The sequence below is a fragment of the Meriones unguiculatus genome, chromosome 3 (assembly GCF_030254825.1).
Source record: "Meriones unguiculatus strain TT.TT164.6M chromosome 3, Bangor_MerUng_6.1, whole genome shotgun sequence".
Classification (NCBI taxonomy): domain Eukaryota; kingdom Metazoa; phylum Chordata; class Mammalia; order Rodentia; family Muridae; genus Meriones; species Meriones unguiculatus.
The window spans coordinates 105,514,391-105,540,115 of NC_083351.1; the positions used below are offsets into that span (position 1 = coordinate 105,514,391).

The following is a 25,725-nucleotide window of genomic DNA, read 5'->3' on the forward strand; positions in this document are numbered from 1 at the left end:
CTGAGTCTCAGAAATACACGAAAGGAGGCCATGTGTGGTGGAGCACATCAGAATTCCAGGCCTAGAAGGCTAGGCAGGAAGACTAGCTAGCTTGCCAGAAGTTCAAGGCCTGCCTCGACTAGGAAATTCCAGGACAGTGAGACTGTATCTGAAAAACACCAAAACAACAAACAAAAGACAAGAGAAAGAGAATGGGAGGGGTAATTTTATTCTAAATCAGAGCACAGCCCGGGAGCTGCTGACAGAAGGTTCAGCCCTCTCTATGAATCCCATCTGGAAACCCTCAGAGAGCAGCCGTGGGCATAATCTGTTGCCTTCTTATCTAAAGAACCCAAGGCAACCTTTTCATACCATGAAACTAAACCCCAACGTCAATCTATTCATCATTGTTCTACCATTTCTCCAGCCACCATACTGAACAGGTCACAGGCCTCTATTCAGATTTACTCTGACACATCATGCTGAGAAATACAAATTAGGAGGGCAGCTGTCTCTCTCTGCTGGCAAGGACGCCCACACTGCTCATTAGGATGCTAAATAGCTACAGATCTCACTGAGTCACTTATCAAGCCCCAGGGTTATGGCTGTGCGATGCAATCAGGAATCATAGCTAGAAAAAGGCAGGAATGAAACAGGAGATATGGGGAGTAGCAGGTAAACATTCTTCAAAGTCGAGACCTGGAATATTGTCAAACTGAAATCTGGAATGCTGGATGAGCAGTTTTATAATGCTGTATTTATAGCAGATCGAACACTCTGTGGTACCCATATAAATCACCATATAGATGATAACCAGGAGAATACATGCTCATGGATCCTTGCTTCTTGAAATACAACGATATTTCCAATCTTCTAGAAGATGAGCATTATTCATCATACTTACTTTTAAGAAGCACACTATTGTTAGAGGGAAACAAAGGCTTTCAGATACTGACGCAGGCAGGCAGGCACGCACCACAAAACAGAACTAAGAAGTCTAAATTGTCTAAAGAAAGATGAAAACAGCAACTCAGAAAAAGTCAAACCAAGCACCTAGTCACCAAGCAGAGTGGTCACCTGGGAAAGTAAAGATGAGATTGCCCATTCCCATCAGCCCTTTTACAGGGACAAACCAAGAAGCAACTTCATTTGCATAAAAATATAGCTATAAAAAAACTTCAGTAACAAATATAGTTGACTTATAAATATTCATGAACACATACAAAATACTGGGAGGAAAAACAAAATCAAATAGAGAATTTTATTTGACAACTGCTCAATGCAGGCGGAAATGCATTGGCAAGCCCCTGGGAAATTCTACTGTCTAGCGAAACGGCAGGGTTGGTATCGAGGGGACATGGGTGAGCACCCAGTCCTAGGAGTCTTCCTCCCTTGCTTATTCATGTATTAAAGTGGCTGCTTGCAAGTCACAGTGGGAAACTCGTCAGCCCACAATATCTGTTCAGTGTATCTGTGAATGTATGTTAAGTATAAATTAGAGACATCATGCAGTCTTACACTAAGCAGTTACAAGTTGCTAGGAAACAGGAGGCAAAAAGACACTCAAAAGCCAGGCTATTCCCATCCTTGGTTGGGGCGTTCATCAGGATTCTAGACACACTAGGCTCTCAGTGCAGAAGGAGCTAGGATCTTCGGATGACTGGAGCCCTCAGCCTGGTATCATGTTAGTCTAGGCTTCTAAGTGATTCCAACTGCTTAAATCTGGGTGTGTCCCCCCTTACTCCCAGACCCCAGCTTTAGGGAAGTGCCTAATGGTTGAGGCACCAGCCTGCTGACTTCTATGCCCAATATTCTTCTGCCAATCAGTGAAGCCTGAAGATTTGCATGAAAAAGTATGCTGTTGACAAAAGCTTTTAGACTAGGCAAAATATTCAAACTAAGAGAGGCTAGAGATGTTAGTGAGCAGCCAAGTACGTAGCCTAGAGAACTCAAGGCCAGAGGTCCTCATTCATTCAAGTACCCTATCAATACCCTACACACACTCACAAATAATAAATAAATAGCAATAATAGTAAAAGGAGGGATTTAAAAATATTTATATATGTATGGGGGCAGTAATGGTGTATGGGGGGGGTGAATTTTCCTGAACCCAAAGCACAGCAACCAGATCCCCCCACACACACACCCCATAACCTTCCTTCTGCTCACCTGACCCTGGAGCACATCTTTTACTTTCTTCCACCAGTGATCACTTTACTTCACCCTGAGTACGGCCCAGCTTGGGATTAGAGAATAGTTTGCAGTGTTCTAAACTGGCCCTTCCAACCATCTCTTCCAGAATGAATATGCATCCTTCATAAATTCTACTTAGGGAGATACTGAAGAGTTTGGAAAGTATGCCCTCCTTTCCTGACTGCCCCACACAGCATCAGAGTCCTCTAGCAAAAACAAATGTGTCACTTTGTCCCCCAGTGATGCAAAGAATAATGGAGGGCTGTCAGCCACCATGACCATCAGCAGTGACATGGGGCCAGAGTGTGAACAAGTCTTAGCTCCTCCCTAATGTGGCTAAAATTCAGACAATAGGCAATGACCCACAGATGGCTACAGGCAGATGGCATTCGTCTGTATAACCTTGTTGTGTCTACCATGGTACATGGCATCTCTGATTTCTACTCCAGAGAAGGAACCATTTTGTCACACTGTGAGCTATGGGTTGCCTAAAGGAAAGTAATGATATTCACTAGTTAATGTTATTTACAGTTAACCTGTTCTTTTAGAATTATGAAAGCCTTTGCCATAAGATATTGCAATATAGTTCTGGTCCAAGGGACTGATTTGGGGTCACTAGGTTGGCAGGACTAGATGCAGGATAAAGCTGAAATCCTGATTGGCACGACAAAGCCACGGAAGAAGGTCACAAGGGTGAAAAGTTTTAAAAAACCTCAGAACACATCATATGCTGGGAGCACTCTAAAAAAGTCATCCTCTCATCCCCACAGTGTCCCCAACATCACTCAAAAGAGAGTAGCTGGTATTTTAACTGTAACTGTCTGTCTGCAGTAAGACCTGAAAAATAAAGAGAAAGAAAAACCACCACCACCACCACCAACAACAACAAAAACCCCTGTGTACCAAGCCAGCTGTGCCTCTAGGTCAGCTGCTTAGGGTCTTTGAATATTCCCAAACCACCTTCTCAATCATTCAATACCTTATTATAGCAATATGTTGTAACAAGAAAGAAAGAGAAGGAGGCTATGAGCAGGTCAGGTGAGTGCGATATACAGAACAAGTGGTGAATGTACAGTAGTGGCTTGTCTTCACTGAGCATGAGATAAGAACAGCTCTTGCCCCATGGATGTTAGCAGAACCTGGAGGGGATGTTGGCCATGGAGTGTCACTAGCTTGTCTCAGATAGCAGCAGCAACTAGAGAGGTGCAGCCGGCTCCCGCAGGCCATAAGGCTGCAAGCAAGGTTGGTCCGGGAGGCTGATGGCAAGTGACACAGCTTTGCAGCCCTGGACCCTCTTTGTTCCTGATACTCTGCCCTGGGTAGTAACAGGCTGTGCTAGAAGCCTGGAAATCAGAGTCAGCTGACATCATGACCAGGTCCAACCTGTTCTTCCACCTCCACAGGACCTCATTTCCCTAATTTGCAAGCTACTTCTGACTGAAAACTCAGCGGGTTGCAACTGTGTGCACCTGTGGTCCAATGTAAACCAACTAGCCTGGGCGTTGCTAAGATTATGTCATGCAATCCTTGAATCAAATGACAGAGCCAAATTTTAGAATGAGACCAAAGGAAGAAGAGAAAAGAACAAAGTTAAGCTAATGTTTCTTCCACACTTCCTCTGGGCACAATAACCTGAGAACAATGATTTGTGTTGGGCTCTGTTGGTCCCATGAACTTTACTGTGGCTTAGCAAATCTGTTTAGTATCCTGTGTGAATATTGCAATAACTGTATCTAGGCCTCACCTACCTTAAAAGAAGTCAGTACTGTACATGTCTCAAACACTTCAAATTCCTGCTCCTTCGCTGAGATCAGGAGGTGAAATATCAAAGTTTATGAGGCGTAGCCTTACCTCACCTTGTTTCTTTTTGCTTTCTTTCTTTTTCTTTTGGCTTAAAGAGAGCTTTTAAAAGCCACAGAAACATAACTTTTCTGGTGGATTTTTCAGCCCATAGGGTTAGGAAGTAGGGAGAAATAGCAGCGTCTGTCATAGGGCCACTTCTTTTCCATTTCCTACAGGCAGACGCTGAGAGCATCACCGTGTAATTCCAAAACTAAACAGTATTCCCTTTAAAGTGAAATGCCAACCGGAGCAGCATCTGGCACACTTTAATGAGCGCCTGCATCCTTTCAGAGTGCTGAAACTAGGGCAGCCATTCATCTGAGAGGGTGGACAGCGCACAGCCAGCACACAATGGTGTGGTGTGCAGCACACGGGCATAAAAGACCCCTAAACATTTTCAAAGTCTGAACACAGCTTACTAAAACAATGCTGTCTAACAGTCTGGACTTGATATTCTCAAAGATTCTAAGTGGTACCGTTTTCTACAAGAAAACATGACATTAAAAGCAACGGCAGATTTGATAAGAAAAGTTTACACGTGTTGAGACCATCTCCCTAAGAACAAATAACAACAACAATAATAATAACAATAATAAAAGATTGAAAAGCAATAAGCAGTACTGATACCCTCACCCAGAGGTTTGTCTGGAAACGCCGGGGGCTGTAACCCATGTCTACTGAGTAGGTAGTGCTTTACCATTGCTGAATCTCTTGCAAAGAACAGCCAGCCCCAAAGGACAACTATCCTCAACTAACCAACTCCACATGTTAACAGGGCGTATTTGTGGCAACCCCTGCCTTGGCCTGATAAGGAAAAAACTGGTTAGACAAGTATCATCCATATGAGAAGTAGCTGAGAAGGGAAAGGATGTGAAATTAAATCATGGATACGCTTCACTTCAAAGAGCCAGGCAGGACAGGACTGAAAAATCCAGGCAACCGCAACAAAAAAGTGGGTTACAAAATTAAGGTGACTATAAAATCCAAACATGGAGCTCCAGGCTGGAAAGATAAGGTGGAGAGAGACAGGTACTCACCAGCTGGGAACAGAAGGAGAAAGGAGCCAGGGCTGTAGAGACTAGAAACAGGCAGGTAGGGGCAGAGCCCAAGGTCAGGCCTCTACCTAGAGGAGCCAGTCAAGAGCCTGTTGTGGGGGTGGGGAGGCTGGTCAGAGGGCGGGAAGGAGTGGCAGTTAGCAGCTAGCGGTGCCCCTTGCCTGGGGGTGGGGTGGAGACTGGGAAGGAGGGCAGAGCATGAGACAGGAAGCTTTCAGAAGGGTGCCAGGAAAGGCTGTGATTCCACAGCCTCAGACTAGTTAAATATTTAGCAGTGAAGAGAAGGTTGCTTAAGGAGACAACCCAGTCCAGTCCCCTCTCTTCTTCTCTCTTGAAAAGAAGGTAGACATGCCAGTCTGCCTATCTCTAGCAAGCTGTGTTTAGGAACGTATGTGTAAATGCACATCAATGCAGGCAAGAAAAAGGGGTTAATAAAAATGCTGGGTGTGGTGGTGCACACCTTTAGTCCCAGGCAGAGGCAGGAGGATCTCTGTGAATTGAAGGCTAGCCTAGTCTACATAAAGCCAGGACAGCTAGAGCTATGTAGGAAGACCCTGTCTCCAAAAACAAAAATTCAGTCTTCAGTCTGACAAAATGATCACATTTTAATTTGAAGTTCCTCAAATATACTATTAAGAATGTCAGATCATTTTCAATTCATTATTTCTTGCAAATTTCTTCTGTGCTTTTTCATTGTATAAGCATCCAGTTTATAAAGGTCTTTATAGGTTAAGGCTAACCACCCCTTGGTATATATGATATAGGAACTGGAGATGTAGCTTAGGTAGACTGTGCATGCACGGTCCTCGCTTCAGTTCCCAGGAACAGGGATGGGGAAAGTATGTATATATTCAAATGTAAACATTATGATCTTTGAGTATTTAAATTATGGTGAATAAAAAAATGTTCAGCAATATCTTTCAAATATTTTTTTAATCAAGAAGCAGTTTGCCTCCTCCACACTGGGGTGGGTGAAGGCAAATGCTGCTGGTGCACTTCTTACCATTCTTTGTTACATGCTTTTTTTTTTTTTTAAATAGGGAAGAATCTCGCCAGAGAGGAAGAAAGCCCCTCCCCCCAAGGGTGTGTGTGAACTCAGCACAACTGTGAAGTTCAGGTGAAGAAAGCTAAGGGAGACAGTCTATGTGTCAAGGAAAACTGAAGGGAACTTAAACCCTGGACCCATGCCTGAGATGCGCTCAGGTCTTCCATCTGCTCTGAAATCACCAAAAGGAATGGCAGTGGAAGAGGATGAGAGGTGAGAGAAGATTGAGGCTGGGACTTGGGAAGATGGGGACTCGGGAAGAATGAGGATAGGAACTTGGGGAGAATGAGGCTGGGACATGGAAAGAATGAGAATAGGGACTTGGGAAGAATGTTCTTTGTACAGCTGAGCAAGCTGAAGTACCAGAACAGTCAAGAATAGAAGTCACACATAGTGGGGGTTGCCTATGAGCATGCTAATGAGGGGCTTCATATGCTAAAAGACTACAGAAAAGAACCAACTGTCAGCGATAGCCCAGTCTGGGGCAGGCTCATAGGAGCCAGTAGGTCTCCCATCTGATTGGATAATATCCTGGAAGTTCAGCAGGATGAGTTGAAGTAGAAACTGCTGGAGGACTGCAGCAAGGAAGTGGAGCAGGTGCTCCAATTTACAACTGTTACTTCACAGTGACCAGCAATCATCTTCCTGAGACCTTCTGAGGGTCGATCAGAAAGACAAACACTGGTGGACTGAACAGACCGTATGGGTAGTGAAAGGGGTAGGCATAAGTGGTCCAAGTGCTTTATAGGGTACCTCTCTGCAAGCAGGGAGTAAGCCCCTGACAGTCATGAGCTCACAAGAGGTTTTTTGATTCCTACTAGATGCTTGTTTGAACAAAAAGTAGATTTAGGCAAGTAGGTGGCAGACCATTATTATTCACTGCTTTCAAATGTTGCTCTATTTAATATGAAAGACAACCTTCATATTGAAATCATTTAATCCCTCTCAGGACCTACTTAGCAACTGAATGGACATCAACCTAACCCATCCTACCCTCGCAGTGCTGGCAAAGATAAGTGACTTCCAGACAGACTCCAGAGTTCTTTTCTTAGGAGACCTTCTCCTGCAGACAACTGTGGCAAAATGTGCCTGTGCTATCTCATATTTCTTAAGGCTGGCAGCAATATTCATGCATGTGTGTACGTGCACGTGTGTGTCATATATGAAAAGAGCTTAAATTATCCAACAGAAGATCATTTAATTCACATAATTTCTTATATATCAACACTGGTAGAACCTAGTTTATAAAGCAAATTCAGAAAGAATTCTTGTGCAGATTTTTTTAAAAAGTTTGTATACAGCAAAAGGCATGGGAAAATCTTTAAGACTATAGTAATAAGATCAGGGAAAGAAATACTTCAAATTCAAACAAAAGACACCGTTACTAAGTTCCCTCTTCAATTCATCCATAATTATTTTGGTTTTTTTTTTTTTTTTTTAAAGAAAAGCTGGGCTCCTTATCAAAAGTAGACCACACAATCAATGCCTCAGCTGATAACTGGATTAATGTTCTTCATTTCTACAAAGGATTATTAATAGTTTAAACCTGTGCAAATCCAAACTTGTACCCACCTCCCCTGTTTGTTGAAGGACCCAAAGGTTGAGGGCTCTGAGAGCCGGCTAAATCCACTCCTTTGGTATTTCCTCACACAGCTTTCCACCACAGCAACCATTACAAAGGAGATGAAACTTTTAGGCAAAACCAAAAAGGAGAACAAAACAAAACCCTACCTTGGGTTTCTTTTCCTCTCTTTAGGGCTTGTCCACTGAGAATAGCTGCATCCCCAGACGAAAGGCCGGAGAACATCCAAGCTGACAGACAACCCCCGCTATCTGAAGCTTGCCCAGCTCCCAACCTTTTATGTGGTGTCTTGGGCTGTGCTTGCTCAATTCATTCCTGATTCTACTCAAGAAGCCCGGCCTCTCAAGGCTGCCGTGATAGGAATTGCTGATGATACTTTTGACCATAGGCACAAGTGAGCCATGATCCACACACCAACAAATCTGCAAAGTCCCAAGTATCTAAACCTTCAAAGGTTGTCTCTATATTTAAAGATGAAGATGCCCGAAAACGAAGAAAAGAACTCAAACATCTTAGCTGTGGTCTTGGAAAACCCACCCAGAGAACAACGCTCTTCACTGGGGCTGAGCTTCATTTACAGCTATTTATCCAGGTCTTTACAGAGGGCAGCTGAATAGTTGCCATGGCAACTTGGTAAACAGGACTGAAGTGACCGCTGAGGGGTTTGCTGAATGGTTTTGTTTGGGGAGAAGAATAGTTGCTTTAATGGTTCCTTTTACCAAAATTTTCTCAAAAGGTAAAGCTGCCTTTTTACAGATCTTTTGTATGAGATATTCTCTAAGCAAAAAGAAAACTCTAGAAATTTGTCCTAGTTGGGGGCAGATGGTCAGAGCCAGTCAGGAATATTGTAGGCAATCAGAAAAAACAAAAAGAATTACTAGAAGTTATTACTGATATGGATGTATAGTCTCTACTAAGTACACGGAGGAAACGGAACCACCCCAAAAGACCTTAATCTACCTATAGTCACTCAAAAGATCTAGCAGCCTGCATTATTATATAAAGTCCCCACACAATGATTCTTCATGTAATCTTTCCTATGTCATACAATATCATTTATGTTTTCTTGTATTCAATAGAAAGCAAACTCCTAAGTCAGGTGATCACAAGCTAATCTTATAAAATATTTCTTGGGCTGGAGGACAGATAGAGGAAAAGGGACAGTTACAATCTGAGTAATTCAGAAAAGCAACGGACTTATGAGGCTACCAGTTTGCAGCTCTGAGAGTGAGTGCACTAGGGACAGGGAAAGTACTTCATCTCCTTAAAGGGCAATTTATTCCTCCTATCTCATTAACAAGGCTCCAGGTGAACCGCCCTTTCTAGGGGGGTGGACCCTTGCTCAGGTAATTGATCTGCCAAACTGAATTCATTAATTTTAAGCATGTCAGAATAACATGTCAACCTAACCCATCCTACCCTCGCAGTGCTGGCAAAGATAAGTGACTTCCAGACAGACTCCAAGAGTTCTTAGGAGACCTTCTCCTGCAGAGAACTGTAGCAAAATGTGCCTGTGCTAAAAAGTCATGCATGTTGACTATATTCCACCACCATGTAAGGCAGGCACAGTACTGAAGCAGTTGTTTTATGTCACTCTCAGATTCATTAAAATAAGATACTAGACGATGTTTTGACAGAACAATGTTAGACTCCAATATTTAATCTTTCTGCTTTACCCTTTCCTGTGGGTAGATCTGCCACCCACATCCCCTTGCCCAACCATGGAAGGTATGGTTCCAGAATGACCATCACGTGAAGAGATCTCAATATCTGAGTAGGGAGTACCAACCCACAGATAGAGTAGGGTTTGTCAATGAGCCCCAGTGTGACTGGAAAGCTAGGGTTTTCAAAGCCGAGAAGGGGCCCCTGGATAGAGACAGTTGAGGTGAATCAACCTGCTAGTATGTCAAGACTACTCATCCATTATTATATTATACTTGTCATTTCAATCTTGACTTACTGCCATATCTCAAGGTGACTGCCAACTACAGAAATGAAACATGATCATAGCAACAAAGTGCCAGAAATTAAATTAACTAACCTGGACGGAACCAAGGGTTAAACACAGCATGTGGGTTGTTAACTTTGGGGACAGTAAGTACCATATATCACGGCACTTCGGGGATCTACCTTTCTTGTACCCAGGATACAAAGGAAGAGACAACTTGCAGAGTGGGCCTTGGGCAGATCTTCCAAGGATGGGATGCTTTATTCATAATATAAGATGAGGGTACAGACCACAGCCTTTAAGTCTGTAGAAAGCACTGCTGGGAAAGACAACAATGGACAGAAATACGACACTGCTAGGGAGGCTCTCAGCAGTCTGTGAGTCCCCAGGTCAGGTAGAACCCATGTCTGCTATTAAGCCTAGCTAGATATGTGGAGTGGGAGCCAAAAGGGTCACTGGGGCTCCTTGGTGATCAGTCAAATTGGACAATTAGCAATCTTGCGGTTCAATGAGAGATGCTGTCTCAGGGCGGTAAGGTGAAGAGTACAGAGGAAGACACATGACATTCTCCTCTAGCACAAACACACACACACAGGATACAGACACTGACACATGCAAATAAGACATGTAGAAAAGTTAAGTGTGATAATGCATACCTTTAATCTTAGTACTTGGGAGACAGAAACAAATGGATCATTGTAAGGCCAAGGCCAGTCTAGTCTACATAGTAAGATCCCTCTTTCAAAGCAATACACAACCAAACACATTAAAAAACAAAAATAAGGAGACAGAGGTGCGAAAGGAATAAAAAAACGTCTAAAAATCAGCAGAGGAAGTTACTATATTAAGAACTCTTAAAAAGAAACCACAAAAGAAAAAATCACTCTAAAGCCATGGGCGGTGGCACATGCCTTTGCCTTTAATCCCAGCACACGGGAGGAAGAGGCAGGCAGATATCTGAGTTTAAGGCTACCCTGTTCTGGCAGCACTACAAAGAGAAACTCTCTGTCTTGGAAAAAAAAAGAAAGAAAGAAAGAGAGAGAAGAGAGAGAGAAAGAAAGAAAGAGAGAAAAAGAAAGAAACCTACTTTAGATTATAACACAACAACAACAAAACAACAAGAAGCCACAGAAGAAAGGCAGGTAGCAGCGACCTTGTATAGTATGTCTCCTGGGTATAGTGTGCTACTAGTTGGTGGAAGCCACTCACGTTCTAACTGGTAACAGAACACTCCTGCACTGTTGTTCTCACTGTTCTTGCTCTCTGCATTTGTCTTCAGGGGCTGTCCAGGATATTGTCAAGACAAAGAACCTTGTGTGTTATTTTGAAAGTTGCATCATAGGGGCTGCAGAGATGGTGCAGTGGTTAAGAACACTTGCTCAGCAATAACGTGGAACAGAGTTTGGTTCTCACAAATGCCTGTTAACGCTACATCCCAGGGATGCAGGATCTGGTGTCCACACTTAAACAGGCATACACACCCATGTGAGTGCACACACTCACATATATACATTCACAATACATAGAGACCAGAGTCTAATAAAACTGCATATTGAATTTCTATGGGAGTTCACTATTACCAAAGATAAAGGTACATTAGTCAAGTCATTTATTCAATTTCTGACTGGTATGTGTATGTGTTTGTATGTCTGTGTATGATCATGAATAAGAGGGATACAGGAATCCTAGTGCTTTAAGCATGTAAAGGACTGGCACCTTTGCAAGGCTTTAAAGATATCATCACTATGTGTACCTTTATGCTCCAGGGAAAGTAGCAGGTGCTTCAAGACTTTCACCTTCAAAGCCCTCTGTAATCCAGCTGAACATTTCTCCTGGCTTGGTTTCTCCTCTTGCTAAATAGTCTATCTTGAAGCACATGACTACAGCCCACTGGACATACCTCTGTCTCTCTATGCTGGGGCCTATATTCAGCATCTTTCCCTCACTCTTCCCTTAGATAAGCCTTCCCATATTGTTGCTACAGACTTTCTCTATAAGACCCCAGCATTGGGAAATGAGACCTAAGACCCGACCTTTTGTGAGAAGACAAGTTTTTGAAAACAGTCCTGAATTGCTTAAACTTGAACAGAAATGCTCTGGAATCCATGCTGCTTCCTTCCACAAACCTAGGCCCTCATCATACCAGGCCTATGACAGATTAATGAGGCACGGTACAAGAAACAGGTTGGCTGACACTGCGGGCAGTGGCCCTAGCTTCACCTTAGCTCCCTGGAGCTGCAGACTGGTTCTCACAGCAGGACGGCCTCCCTGATACTCATCAGTCTGTCCCCTTCTTTAATTCCCTCAGAATAACCTAAGGGTTTTCTGAGGAATGTTAATGAGAGACTTTCCTGATGAGATCTCATTTGCTAAAATACCAGTCAGGGAGAGATCACAGGCCAGGGATGCCCTTGGGGAGAGATTCAGAGGAGACTCAGCAGGTTTGCTGTCAATGCAGAAGTCTCCAGGAGTCTCCTATGGTCTTAGGGTAGTTTGGGGCCAGCTATTGTTACTCCCTACTACATCCCAACAGAAAGAAGCTGAAAGGCCACATCACCAGGGAAGATAACCTGCCTTCTTTGAACTACCAAGGTCTAAACTGCTGTCCAGAGCCCAGAGCAGGCTGCATACCACCTCCTGTTAGGAGTAAGTTTTCTTCGTTTAATTACAAATTTGCAGCAGAAAGATTCTTCCAGGGCAGGAAAGGATAGAGGAAAGAGGGAGAAAGAGAGAGAGACAGAGACAGAGATACAGAGCCAGAGAGAAAGAGAGGGAAGGAGGGAGGGAGGGAGAGAACAAACCAACAGCAATACCAAGCAAATAATAGAAGCCACAAAAGTGCCCACATTCTTCTGACTTGAATGCCTATCATAGGGTGGCAGAATGGAAGGCCTGTGTGTGCCTTTTGCAGCTGCCTTAATTCTAACCTATAGTTCTCTAGCTGACTGTCTTCATAGCTACTGTGGTTGTCCCTTTTTGGACACAGAATCTGTAAAAAACTAACTCTAGAATCTGTCCAAACTCCCCATCATCTCCATCCTGATTGATACCTAACTAATAACCTTCACACCTCCAAACTCCCATCAAACGGATGGGAGAAGAGTATGAGATGAAGTAAATGCGCCCCATCCTTCCCCTGGCACCAGAAACACACAGTCCCCACTCTGTAGAGAGGAAAGGCAAGAGTCCCTGTGAGACCTTCTACATGTATCTTTGGACTAAAACCATTTGTGAGAAATTCCAAGTCAGGCAGCAGTTCAGGCAGGAGCAGAACAATATTCTGGATAGAACTGAAGGAATGCTAACTAGGTCACTTCATGGTGGTATCTCCATATTCTAACTAGCATTCTTCACACTCATAAACCACACCTACATCTTAGGCCAGAGACGAGTTAGGTCTTGTGTCAGGACTTTTATATTCCAGTGCCTTTAAAATGGTATCAAGATATTTTTTTACAAGCTATCCTTTGGCATGTTGCTAATTAGTGTCTTCAGTAGGTCAGGAGCTTGGGCAAACCCAGAGTTGAGTTGGATCACTTTGTAAAGTACAAAATTCAAAGTAATTGGGTATAATCATATCTCAGCATGAAAAAGTAACAAAAAATAAGTAAGTTCTTCAATTCTGGCTATGGACAGGCTTCAAGCTTCTACAGTCTGAAGGAAAAAATGAACTTTGTGTCATCTAAGAAAAGTAATCAAGGACTAGATTTTTCAGAATGAAATTTCTGCCTTTAGAAAGGCAGCCTTAGGGCACTTTCCTGTTCCACTAAATATGGGATTGCCAACACAGACAGAGCTAGCCACCCAGGGGACAGTGGGAAATAGATTAATTAAACTATGGTGCACCAGAAATCTAATGGGCACCCATACTCCCAAGACTTCCAACTGAGAAAAAGCTGACAGGCTCAAAGCATGAGCTGTGTCATTATTAGCCCTCCTGCACAGAAGGGAAACCCTGCCAGGTTAGGCCAGCCCTGCCAGAACACTCAGGGACCGTCTCGGACTGGATGTGGAGTCAGCCCAAGGTTAAGCCAAGGGCCAAAGTCAAACAACAAGGAGGATACTGTTAGCAGCAGGTCAGATTTCTCATCTTCATCTTTTCTATTCTTTTATATGTCAGAGTTCTTGAAATTGCTGCCTTGTGGGGAAGGAAGATCAGTCTCTTAAGAAGGGTTCCTAAGAGGCTTGCTGGCCAAACAAAAAATAACTCCTTAACAGTTTGTAAGGGCTCAGGATACAGCTCAGTTTGATACAGTCCTTGGCTGGCACAAATTGGGCGTGGGTTCAATTCTTAGTACTGCATAAACTAGTATGATGCATACATCTGCAATCCCAGCCTTCAGGAGGAAGAGGCAGGAGGATTAGAAGTTCAAGACCAGCCTCAACTACATAGTGAGTTTAAGGGTGGAATAGGACACATGAATCCTTGTCTCAGGAAAAAAAACAAACTGAACTGCCCACACATTTGTGGCAAGTTGTCCATGGAGCTTTGAATTCAGTTAGCTGCTCAACCCTAATACCCAGTGTCTCTTGTAAAGTAGCTTTTCCTTTTCTACATGCTTCTAATTTAGTCATGGCACTGAGAAAAATTTACCTTTACATTATTTTGTAATTAAAGTGCTTAAAATAGGTCTGGAGAGATAGTTCAGGGGTTAAGAGCAACTGTAGTTCTTGCAGAGGACACGTGATCCATTCCCAGCATCCCTGTGGCATCTCACAACCATCCGTAATGCCAGTTCTAGGGGATCCAATGCTCTCTTCTGACCTCTGAGGGCATCAGGCACTCACCCAGTGCACAGACATACACATAGGCATTCGCATGAAGTAAAATAAATAAGTACAATTTCTTTTAATAAAAAAATAAATAAAGTTCTTAAAACACATTGTCACTTAGTTTATAATGTCACAGCATTTAACAATAAACAATAATGCTAAAAAGGAAAACTTGAAAAACAGCTGCAACAGAAAATATTTTTTCTTTCTTTCCCTTTTTTTTTTTTTTTTGGAGAGCCCAGGCTGGCCCTTAGGAGCCTTACCTTCTGTGTGTTTGGCTTGATGCATCGAACAAAGAAGGGATTAGAGGAGCTTAGGGTTGCCATTAAGGAATGCAGGGAGTCCTGTGGGGAGGAAGAGGGCAGGTGGGTTTAGTCAGAATAAAAACAAAACAAAACCCAGAAAAATCAGAGGAACAAGAGATATTCATTTTATGTGATCTCACCATAATATCAAAGCAAAGTTCTCGCTTAAATATTTAGGATCTAGAGCTTGACACACAGAGGCCCAACTCCGGTCCTAGCTACATTCGATTGTGGAGCCTAGTGGGTATCTGTACTCCCCCAAATCTCATCTGTAAGATGGAGGCAGTGGCATGTACAGGTGATGTGAGAGTAGGAACAACAGTGGATGCAAAGTGCTTGGGTCGGTGCCTGCCAGAGATATTTAAGAGATGGGATCTGGTATCACCACATCTTCTCTGTGTGCGGGCTGCACTCCCCGGACCATCAGCCATGCTGGTGTGTGCTTCCCTCCCCTCCGTCCCCAGCAGCACACCCCCAGGATTCTAGGTGCACCTCACAGGGTGGATCCATTATCCTGCTGACGGCCAGGGTGCACTGCCCCTGCAGTCTGGATTTTCACTTAAGGGCAAACAGATAATTAAGTGAGGGGCAGCAGTATTCATGGGCTGTACTTCCTATGAGAGAAAATGCCTGCACATCCAAAATGCTGATATTCCGGGCTGGAGAGACGGCTCAGAGGATAAGAGCGCTGTCTGCTCCTCCAGAGGTTCAGAGTTCAATTCCCAGTACACATATGGTGGCTCACCTATACTGAAATCTGATGCTCTCTTTTGGCATGCTAGCATACATGCGTGTAGAGCTCTACATGTAGATAGAGCACTCAGACATAAATTTAAAAATGCTGATGTTCTTTATTTCCCATGAATTTGAGTAACTGACATCACTACTACTCGGATATAAAATGGTCATTCTTCCCAGGTATGATATGTATCTCCCTTCCCCCTCATATATATATGAATATATGTCTATATATACATATGTACATAGATATGTCTATGTATATATACATATATATATAAAAGGCCAATGGTCAGACATGGAAAGATATATGCCCTATTTTTACATGAAATGTTAAATACAATAAAAATTATTGGGAATACAAAATAAGCATTCTGAAGACCAGGTATTTCAACAGCTTAGAATTAAATAGCTTTCCCTTATTAATTAATTAATAATTAATTAATTTTGTATTTCGGGACAGGGTTTTTCTGTGGTAGTCTTGGTTGTCCTAGACTCACTTAGACCAGGCAAGCCTCGAACTCAGAGATCTGGTTGCTTCTGCCTCCTAGAATGCTAGGATTACAGGCATGTGCCACCATGCCCAACTTAAGACATATTTTCATGCATTATGTGAAAATACATATCTTGACACATTAATGTATATTATATACATATATACCTTTTAAAAAACTTCATTGTCCTACAAATTCTCCTGTATATAAGATCTGTATATGCATCTCTTTTATAGCTACCATAAGCATCCCGGGTTCTTTCTATGGTAAAGTAATGAGACAATAACCTGCTGAATATATTGTCAATATATGTCCAAACACATGGGCATTGGTACAACCACAGTCCTTTTTACCCTGTCTCCAAAACTAAAAATATGATCTGAACTAATGAAACTGTTATATTTTAATGACCTGGGTAATTATGAGAGTGTCACACCAGTAGAGGGAAAGAATAGTAAAAATTATTTTGTTAATTTAATTTATAAAATCTCACAGAAAGTCTAAATATTCTTGTGTATACCTTTCTTTTTAAGCATTGGACATTGAACCAAGACTCTCAAGAATGACAAGAAAGAAAGAAAGAAAGAAAGAAAGAAAGAAAGAAAGAAAGAAAGAAAGAAAGAAAGAACGAAAGAAAGAAAGAAAGAAAGAACTCTACTACTGAATGTCCTCAAACCCCTGGGTTGTGGTGTGGGCCTATGAAGCTCTACCTGCTTTGAAACTGTGATTTAATAGAAACTCATACAGCTCATATACCCAACTCTAGGCGGCCCCAGTTCTTTGAATCACAGACTGACACGGAAGAATGACAGAGTCCTGCAGGCCAGTGCTGCAGACTGACCTTGAACTGTGAGCTGACAGTGGGTCGCCGGTGTTTGCTTCCACACTTCAAGGTGTCCTGGTTGTTTCGGCTGGAGACATGTTCAAAGAGGTCATAGATGAAGTCAAATCTGTGTGAAGGGAGCACAGGGCTGTGAGGTGTGCACGCATGACTGCCAGGTACTTGTCACGGTACTGCAGTGTATTTCCATGATGATAATTAACAAAGTATACAGTGACCTCAAGAGCCACTAGAGCATGCAAAGAAAGAGTCAGCCATCCTTTGCTTGGCAGTTTGAGGTGCTCCTTGGAGTACCAGAATCTATACAAGAGAGAGAAAATGGAAAGACAGTGACCCGGGATAAAGTCTCCCTGAGAAACAGGTGCATCTAGAGACCAACCTTAACCCTGCAGCTTTCACTGCCTCATCTGCACAATTTGATACAGTAGCCTCTCAAGATGGAGAGAGAATAGTTTCCAGGACCTTCCATGGAAACCAATGCCCAAAATGCTCAATTCCCTTATTAATAATAGGGCAGGGCCTGCATGGAACCTACACACATTCTCTCATACACCTTAAACCATGTCTAGATTATTTACAGTAACAACACAGTGGACATTCTCCCTAAATACTAATTAAGTGTCACTGGTTAGGGCAATGGATCTCAACCTTCTTAATGCTGTTGTGGCGACCTCCAAGCATAAAATAGTTTTTGTTGTCACTTTAAAACAGTAATTTTGCTATTGTTAAGAACTGTAATGTAAATATCTGTGTTTTTTGATAATCGTGAAAGGGTCATGCAATCCCCAAAGGGGTCACTACCCACAGTTTGAGAACCACTGGTTTAGGGAATAACTGGTGCATACATGTTCAGCACAGCCACAGGCTTTTTGTCTGTTTGTTTTACATATATTTTCAATCAACAGTTGGTCAGCTCTACGGAGGAAGGAACACACGCAGAGCTGGCTACATTATGCCCATCATGCACTGTCCTGAAGACAAGTGTTGGGAGGCACAAGCAAGGACATCTGGAGTAAGGTGGACAAATGTGCAAATCCTGTTCTGCCTCTTCTACTTCTTAGCTGTATCATAAATACAAAATGCTCCATCTCTCTCTCTAGGCCTCAGATGGCTCACCTGGAACAATGGTAGTAATTTTAGAATTTGTTCTCTGACTGTAAAGCAAGAATAAAATGAGGAAGTGTGGTACAAGGCCAGAAGCACAGAGCCTGGGTCATGGCCAGCACGGATCCCAGCTCTACTAGTAAATTTATTAAACCATTGTCACTATTACTACAGTAAAACATTTCTCAGTAACTAGTTATCTTTCTGGCATAGTGGACATTACGGGCTCTAAAGCTGGAGAGGCTGATAGCTTCACTGTCACAGGGAAGTCAGAAGGGACACCCCTCCACTATCTATCCTCAAGGTGGCTCCTCACTGTGCCTCAGAAATTTTTCACTCTTAGGCTGCTCAGGGAATACTTACTCTGTTAAGTATTCCAACCGTGCTCTGAGCTCTCAAAGGACAGCTTGCATTCCATTGAAAGGTCAAAGATGTCAAAGGTGAAAGGGAAGCAGGCTCCCCCATTTGCAAAGGGGATCCTCAGGCTGCAGCAGCACCTCTTCCCACTAGGACAGAGACAGCCCTTGACCCTGGTCTGCACCTCTCCAGTCTGTGAGCCTTTCACCACAACAAAACACTTCCACTTGAAATCAACAGGCAGATTGTATTTAAATGTACCCTTTCAATGCTCACAGCTGAGACAGCATTGACAGGTAACATGCTGTGGCATTTTTCCAGCATCCTGTATTTTCTGCAGGTCTGAAAACTCATCTACAAATAGAAGTAGCTGAGAATAGTTTAAGCAGTGCATTTTCACATGAGAGAACAGAAGTTTAAAGATCAAACGCTTCGGATTCTGAGCTCAGCCTGGCTCCCTTCACCCCAATTCGTAGCTGGCTAAGCCACAGGATGACCACCTGCTATTTACACTCTGAGAAATAGCACAGCTTTTTAACAATTGTCTACTTCCTTCCTTAGACATTAGAAGTTATTTCTGTACATATTCATGCTAGATCCCCCAAAGGTTTGCAAAGCCTACAAGAAAGGGCTTTGTCTCAAACCCTTTCTCTTTTATCAAGTCACTGGACAATAAGGAACTTCCTGAGGTGATAGATACAAATAGCTAAACTAATCACTGAAATTTTCTATATGTTTTCCTTACTCTTGAGTTGATTGTGTGAATATACAATTCCTGAGTGAATGAATAAACACATGTATAATATCTTTATAATTCTGGTTGCATTAATAACACTTGCTTATTTTTCTTGACATCTCACAACAATGAGAAACAGGATCCTATAAACCAGACCTGAAATTAAAACAGCTCAATGACTGTAGTGGGGAAAGCAGACTGGACTGGTCAAGATCAGGTTCCTGAGCCAAACATACTCAATATCTAAGCTCAGCCTCTGGCTACCAGCTGGGATATCCTCAGCAAATCACTCAGCTGCTCCCAGCCTCAGTTTCCTCATCTGCCTAACAGAAGCCAAGTGAAGCGCTACAAGAGCAGCCTGTTTTGTATTGACAAATTACGCACATTTGTACAAATGATAAATTGCTTGCTAATGATTTCATGAAGGTAGACCTGACATACCTGCTTTCCCTCAGCAGGTTGAGAAGGTCATCTCTAAAGGTGTCCCTGTTCTTTTCCAAGATGCCTCGGACATCATACTGCACCTAGTTTATAAACAAAATAAGAGGAGGTGTCACATTCTCAATAAATTACTTCCAAGTTATAATCTACTACTCTTATTCTTTTGGTATTAGCTCTCTGTATGAGGCACAGACTAGACTCAACCTCGGGAGCATCCTGAGAGCTGGGATCGCAGGCAGATGCTACCTCAGCCAGCTAGCAACTTCTGTAAAAGCCCAATTCATCGAAGAGCAAGCATTTTAACAAAGCTGTGCCTGGCTTCTCAAACAACTACTTCCTGTGCACACCAAGTGGGTAAATATGAATAAATACCCTGTGGTTGCATTTATTTATAAATGTATTATTAATGTTATGTATGTACATATATATATATATATATATATGTATGTAAGTATATATGTATTTATGTTGGTCTCATGCAGCCCAGGCTGACCTCACACTTGCCTCTGTAGGTAAAAATGTCCTTGAATTTCTGATGAAACTCCCAGAAAGAAGGCATTGTGCCTGCTTGACTGTCCTACACAGGTTAAGTGGAATGACTCTGGACAATTTGCGATGTTATAGGTAGGGTGCCTCCTGAATAGCCATTATCCTCCTCTATATATGACCTAATGTCCTTATGACTATCACATGAAACCTTTTGGGATGCATTAATTCAACAAATGGCTAAGCTTCCACCAAGAGTAAAGTTAAGAATGCCTTTAGAGGCCTGTAGCAGAGGCTCCATGCTTTCACTGCTGTGCCCACCTACCTGGTGCTCCCATCTATGTACTTGAGGAGTGTCTCGGTTTATGATTCTCTCTGCTACTATAAAACTGCATGAAACTGTTACCACCTCGGAATGTGGCATTTAGTGTCACCTACACTTGTGATCCTGGGTATCGCCACCGTATTTTGCTTAGGAATAAAACTCTCTCTTTCCTCTGAGGTGAGAGTTGCACTTTGCCACGGCTATGAACTTTAACTTCTGATCTCCCTGCTTCTACAGCCCTGAGGTCGCAGGCACACACCACCATTAAGTCTGGCTTATGTGGCACTGGGTATCAAACTTAGTGTTTTTCATAGTCCTAGTCAGTGTACTGGCAACTGAGCCACATCCTCAATCTCCATAATATCTTAAGAAGAAATTACCTCTCCAGCATAGTGTTTCACTCCAAAATTGTTGACTGCAACTCGGGGCTTCACATAAAAGTAGTTATTCTAAGGTAAGAAGAAAACACACAAAGGCCTTATTACCTTATTAGTCATTGATTTCCTTTGACTTCCAGAAAAATCCACATTTAACCTAAGGCAACAACTGAAGAACTAGCCACATACCATCAGAGTGATATGTAAGCATTGCTCTCAAGTCTCTCACAACAAGAGGTTAAATGTCTCAGTTCTCCACTGATGAGATAAATGTGGGCATATTCTGTTAGCCCCAAAGCTAACTTTTCTCAATATAGGTCTATTATGTCAAAGAAGAGAAAAGCTTCAAGGGGCACAGAACACTAAATGTGGGAGGCATAGCATGCCAGCAGCACTGGGCATAACTCATATCACTCAACACCTCAGATCTGCAGCTCAGACAAAAATGAAAGGCTGGCAAGGTTTTGACATACAGCATGTTGATTGTGTAACTTCTCCAACAAAGTACTGTCTGTGGCTTGAGGAAAATGGCTCTCTTCATTGATCAAGGCAAGGAGGCCAAGTTTCTACAGGAGGAGAGACAAAGGTTGAATGAATTAAGTGTGGAATGTCTATCTTCCAAAGTACTTCAAAGCTAAAACTCATTCCATATCCTAGCAAGTCTGTGCTTCAAAAGAAAAACATCACTGCCATCTTGAGGGACTGAAAAAACCAGAATGATACAGCACAAAGAAAACCAATGACATTCTATATTAGTCTTTTAAAAAATGGGACCCACTGAAATGTTATAGAAAAAACTTTAGAACTGGCAAGTTTAACAGTGCTTTCAATAAGGCTTTGCTGGCACTTAATATCTAAGTGAGGCCAGTTCACACACACTGTTGATTCTAAAATACACAGTTCAATGAGACAATAGGCTGGAAGCAGCCAAGTATTTAAATTCAACCTCACGGTGTATTTACATTCATGCTTCCAAATGGCCCATTGTGTTCTAAACATTCACATCTTTGAAGTACATGTTTGCACAAGTTATTTTGTTCCCATAAATATGAATCAGCCCAGCTGGACACCCTTGGGACTGCAACCATTCATTCTTCAACTACCCATTACCTTCTCAATCAAGTCTAGGCATTCTCCATTGTCTATCCAGTCAATGTCTTCCCATACCAATCCTTCTCTGCAGGAAGAAGAAAAAGGACCACATGAAATTAAGATGCACCCTCACATTGATTTACTTGCTGATTAAAGAAAAGATTTTGAAGAGGAATCCTGTGTACTTACCTGCTATATTCTAGTTGTTCTAAAGAAAAAATATGTTTGTTGAAGTACTCCTGAAGCTTTTCGTTTGCATAGTTGATATTGAACTGCTCAAAGTGGTTAACCTAAGGGTGGGATACAGTGAGTAAGTTCTTCAGGGCCCTCAAAGGTACATAGAAACGTGACAAAGGGTCAAGACAGAAGAAATGTCTGCAGGGGAAAACATCCATGGCTGCTCTAAGACGTGTGAAAGAGCAGCTTATAAACAGAAGGCACCCATCCCACTCTCTGCAGGCGTACCTCGAAGTTTTCAAATCCGAAGATGTCAAGGATGCTGATCGATTTGAAGTCTTCTTTGCCCTTGATCCGGCTGTTGATCTTCTTGATCACCCACTCGAAGCAGCGTGCATAAAGTGCCATGGCCAAGGAGTCTCTGCTGTCTACTGCCTGGAGTGGGGAAGACCGTGGCAGAAGGTATAACCAGCCCACCCCACCCTGCTTGGGGACGCGGTGCTCTGGGGAAGGACTCACTGCTAAATGAACCAGTGTCATCCAGCAAAAGAGGCAGCTAAGCTAAGGACTGACCTATTTACTTTAAATTTTTTTTAAAGTTTTTACTCATAAAGATTTTTTTCATGACAGGATAATATTTTTATTTAAGCTAGGTGTGGTGGAGCATGTCTTTAAATCCCAATAAAAGGGAGTCAGAGTCAAGCAAGTCTCTAAGCATTTAAGGCTTGCTTGGTCTACACAGAGCATTCCAGGTCAGTCAGGGCTACATTGTGGGGCCCTATCTCAAGAAGAAAAGAAAGGAAAGGAAAGGAAAGGAAAAGAAAAATATATACAGATAGATGGATTAGAAAGGACAGGCGATATGGCTCAGTGGGGACAGCTGTTTGGCACCAAGCCTGATCATCAGTGTCAATCCCTAGAAACCACATGAGAAAATCAACTCCCACAATTTGTCCTCTGCTTTGTATACATGAGTGCTAGGCACAAACACAAATAAATCAGTGTAATAAAGAAATGTAGAAGGAACTTAGAAGAGCTAGTCAATGTAAATGGACTCACAGCAGTACAGAGGCTAAGACAAATAACACTCAGCTTCACAGACAGCTCTGCAGTCCTCAGTCTAGTAAGGATAATAACGGTCCTGGCTTATTTTAAGTGTGGGCTTACTCTGCAGCACATGCTGAGTATTTCTTATTTTTATCTTCATAAGATACTATGACTTATGGAAGATGGAACTGAGGTATAGTGAACACATTTCCCAAGAACAGACAGCCGTAACCGGAAGGATCAGGCCTCCGGTGGCCTGTATCAGACCCCAGCTCATCAGAACTACACTGCCCTGTCACTTGATGACACTTTTCCTCAAAGTTGGGCAGCCTTTATATTTTGCCCACGAGCCAGTCATTTTAACAGTTCATTGTGGTCACACAGGCAAAGTAAAGGTAGAGGCATAGAAGGGAAACCCCAAGGGTATCTTTGAGACAAGTTTCAATGGCACTGAGGGCAGGCAGCCATACCTGCTGAACACTGAGAGGCGTGAGGATCTCTTCTCCCCTGAGGAACATGGATTTGTGGGTCAGCGCATCTGTGAGCTGTGTTGGGTCCAGCCCAAGTAACTCCGCAGACCTACCCAAAGCTGAAAGTGAAGAGGGAGGCAACAGGTGAATCCTCAGTCCCTCAAACACAATAGACACTGGACCTCAATTCAAATCCAGCCACATACAGCCACACCAGACGTCCCATAAGTCCTCAGGCAGAAATGAGGGACACATCTCATTGGTAAGTTAATAAATCCTTTACTGATCCCAGAAGGACCCAGTGACTGGGCAAAGTGATGGCCGGAGATTCTGAGATACTGAAGAGGCTTTGTGGCTGTTTTCACTGGTAGCACTCAACTGTGACTGGCTTTGCCACTACTGTTCTCTGGCCAAAACAGAAAAGCCATCAAGACGTTATAGGACACAGGACATCTTAGCAAACTGAATTTACAAACAGATACAAGCTGTTGGGGCTAGAGAAATGATCCAACAGTTAGGAGTATTCGCTGCTTTTGCAAGTTTGACTTGTGTATACCATTTTTTATGATGTGGGACATTAAAGAAAGTTGTTACAGACAGAAACTATTGCAGAAAACCACAACTGGTCAACATTCGGGGAACAGTTGATCATGGGGTACCCAGATTCACGGACACATCTACAGCACCACTCATATGCCTAGAATTCAGGGAGAAGGTTGTAGAAAGATTCTAAGAGACAGAGAACCAGGAAACCTGCTGTGCGATTGGGTCTCCTAGAAATGACAGGGAGGTTTCATCCATTCCTCAACAATATGGCTGACCAAACAAGACCTGAAGAAAGACAACACAATAGCTAAGCTATTATGGAAAGGGGAAATCTCATGAGGCCTCACCCTTAGGTGAAAAACTACAGGCAACTAAGGAATGCTGAGAGAGGGAAAAGCAGTCTTCCCTGGGGATGACTATCCAGTGCCAAGTGGCCATCCTGAAATCATATACATATAAATGGCAAAACATGAATTCAGTTTGTTGTACTTATACATTGATGTGTGCATATGTAATAATAACAATGAAGAAAAACAGGCTATGGATTTGAGAAGGAGTGAGGGGGAATAGGAGAAGTTGAAGAGAAGAAGGGGAAATGATGTGATTATATTTCAATTAAAATGATGATAATAACAAAGTTAAAAAAAGAAAGTGGCCAAAAGGTGAAATGGTAGACCTCTTCTCATTGACATTTTTGTTTGGGAAAAGAAAAATATAATTATTTTTAACATGTACGATGTATATTAAATGTTATTAAGTGAATTAATGTATGTATGTGGTATAGATTGTGCTCATATACGTGTATACATGTGTGCACACAGATGGAGGCCAGAGGTTGACATGAGTGTTTTCCTCAATCACTCTCCACCCTATTTTTGAGAGTGGGTTTCTCACTGAAGCTGTGAAAAACCCACACTGATTTGGCTAAATTGGCTGGTCAAAGAGCTCCAGGGATCCAAATGTCTCTGTCCCTTCTGGGGTTGCAGGGGTTACAGACAGACACTACCTTACCCAACTTGACATGGGTGCTGGGGATCAGAACCCAGGTCCTCAAGTCTGCAGAGCAAGCACTCTATTTAATGAGTCGGATTCCCAGCTCGGCTGATAAACACGTCTTATGTTTCTCATGGCTTATGTTGCTGAGATGCAGTGGTGCGCTGGTTGCCTAGCCTGGTGATGGGCTTGCTCTGTAGCCTACCTTGCTGATCAGCAACTTGCTATCCTCCTGTGCCAGCATCTGGCACACAACCAAACCCACAATCATAATTTTTAATGCAGTAAATGTGAGTATACATCACACACACAAACAAAGGCTTTTAAAAGAACACACACACACACACACACACAAGTTATTTTGTCTGTGTGTACGACTATGTATAGCCCTTGCCCAAAGAGGCCAAGAGAGGGTGCTGGGTCCTCAAGCACTGGAGTTACAGAACACAGGCCCTTTCAAAATGTCACCGGTCACTCACTCTCCAACCCTAAAACACAGGCTCTTCAGGCTCCTAAGGCACTGACGGGAACTAGGTGGGTCAAACACTGATAACCACTGACCAAGGAAGGGGCTCCTAGAAAGATACCTTGACCCCAAACACATCCAGTTTCCGGTTTCTGCAACAGCTTTTATTGCTTCCATCAGGAAAATTCCCAAAATGCTTAAATGTATGTTTAAGAGTACCTCAACTGGCATTTTATACAGACAACGAACTCTTCAGTACTCTACCAAGAGAAAGTCAATAAGAGCCAAGAGATAAGTAAAAGGAGAAACAGCT

General features: G+C 42.7%; 1 protein-coding gene across 3 annotated transcripts in view; it reads right to left on the reverse strand.

The window, feature by feature from the left end:
• Positions 1 to 25,725, reverse strand: part of Myo10 (myosin X) — a 197,603-nt gene that overhangs the window by 54,506 nt on the left and 117,372 nt on the right. Inside the window, exons 11-19 of one of the 3 annotated variants that reach the window (XM_021648702.2) lie at positions 23,408 to 23,526; positions 22,179 to 22,325; positions 21,903 to 22,003; positions 21,732 to 21,798; positions 21,095 to 21,187; positions 20,625 to 20,693; positions 19,434 to 19,516; positions 16,796 to 16,904; positions 14,681 to 14,761 (exon numbers count right to left, since the gene is read on the reverse strand). In XM_021648702.2, coding sequence (XP_021504377.1) covers positions 14,681 to 14,761; positions 16,796 to 16,904; positions 19,434 to 19,516; positions 20,625 to 20,693; positions 21,095 to 21,187; positions 21,732 to 21,798; positions 21,903 to 22,003; positions 22,179 to 22,325; positions 23,408 to 23,526 — 869 coding nt within the window. Of the gene's footprint in view, positions 1 to 5,051; positions 5,184 to 7,845; positions 9,225 to 14,680; positions 14,762 to 16,795; positions 16,905 to 19,433; positions 19,517 to 20,624; positions 20,694 to 21,094; positions 21,188 to 21,731; positions 21,799 to 21,902; positions 22,004 to 22,178; positions 22,326 to 23,407; positions 23,527 to 25,725 lie in introns of those variants that run through there. The other 2 variants (XM_060380416.1, XM_060380417.1) reach the window with 2 other exon arrangements.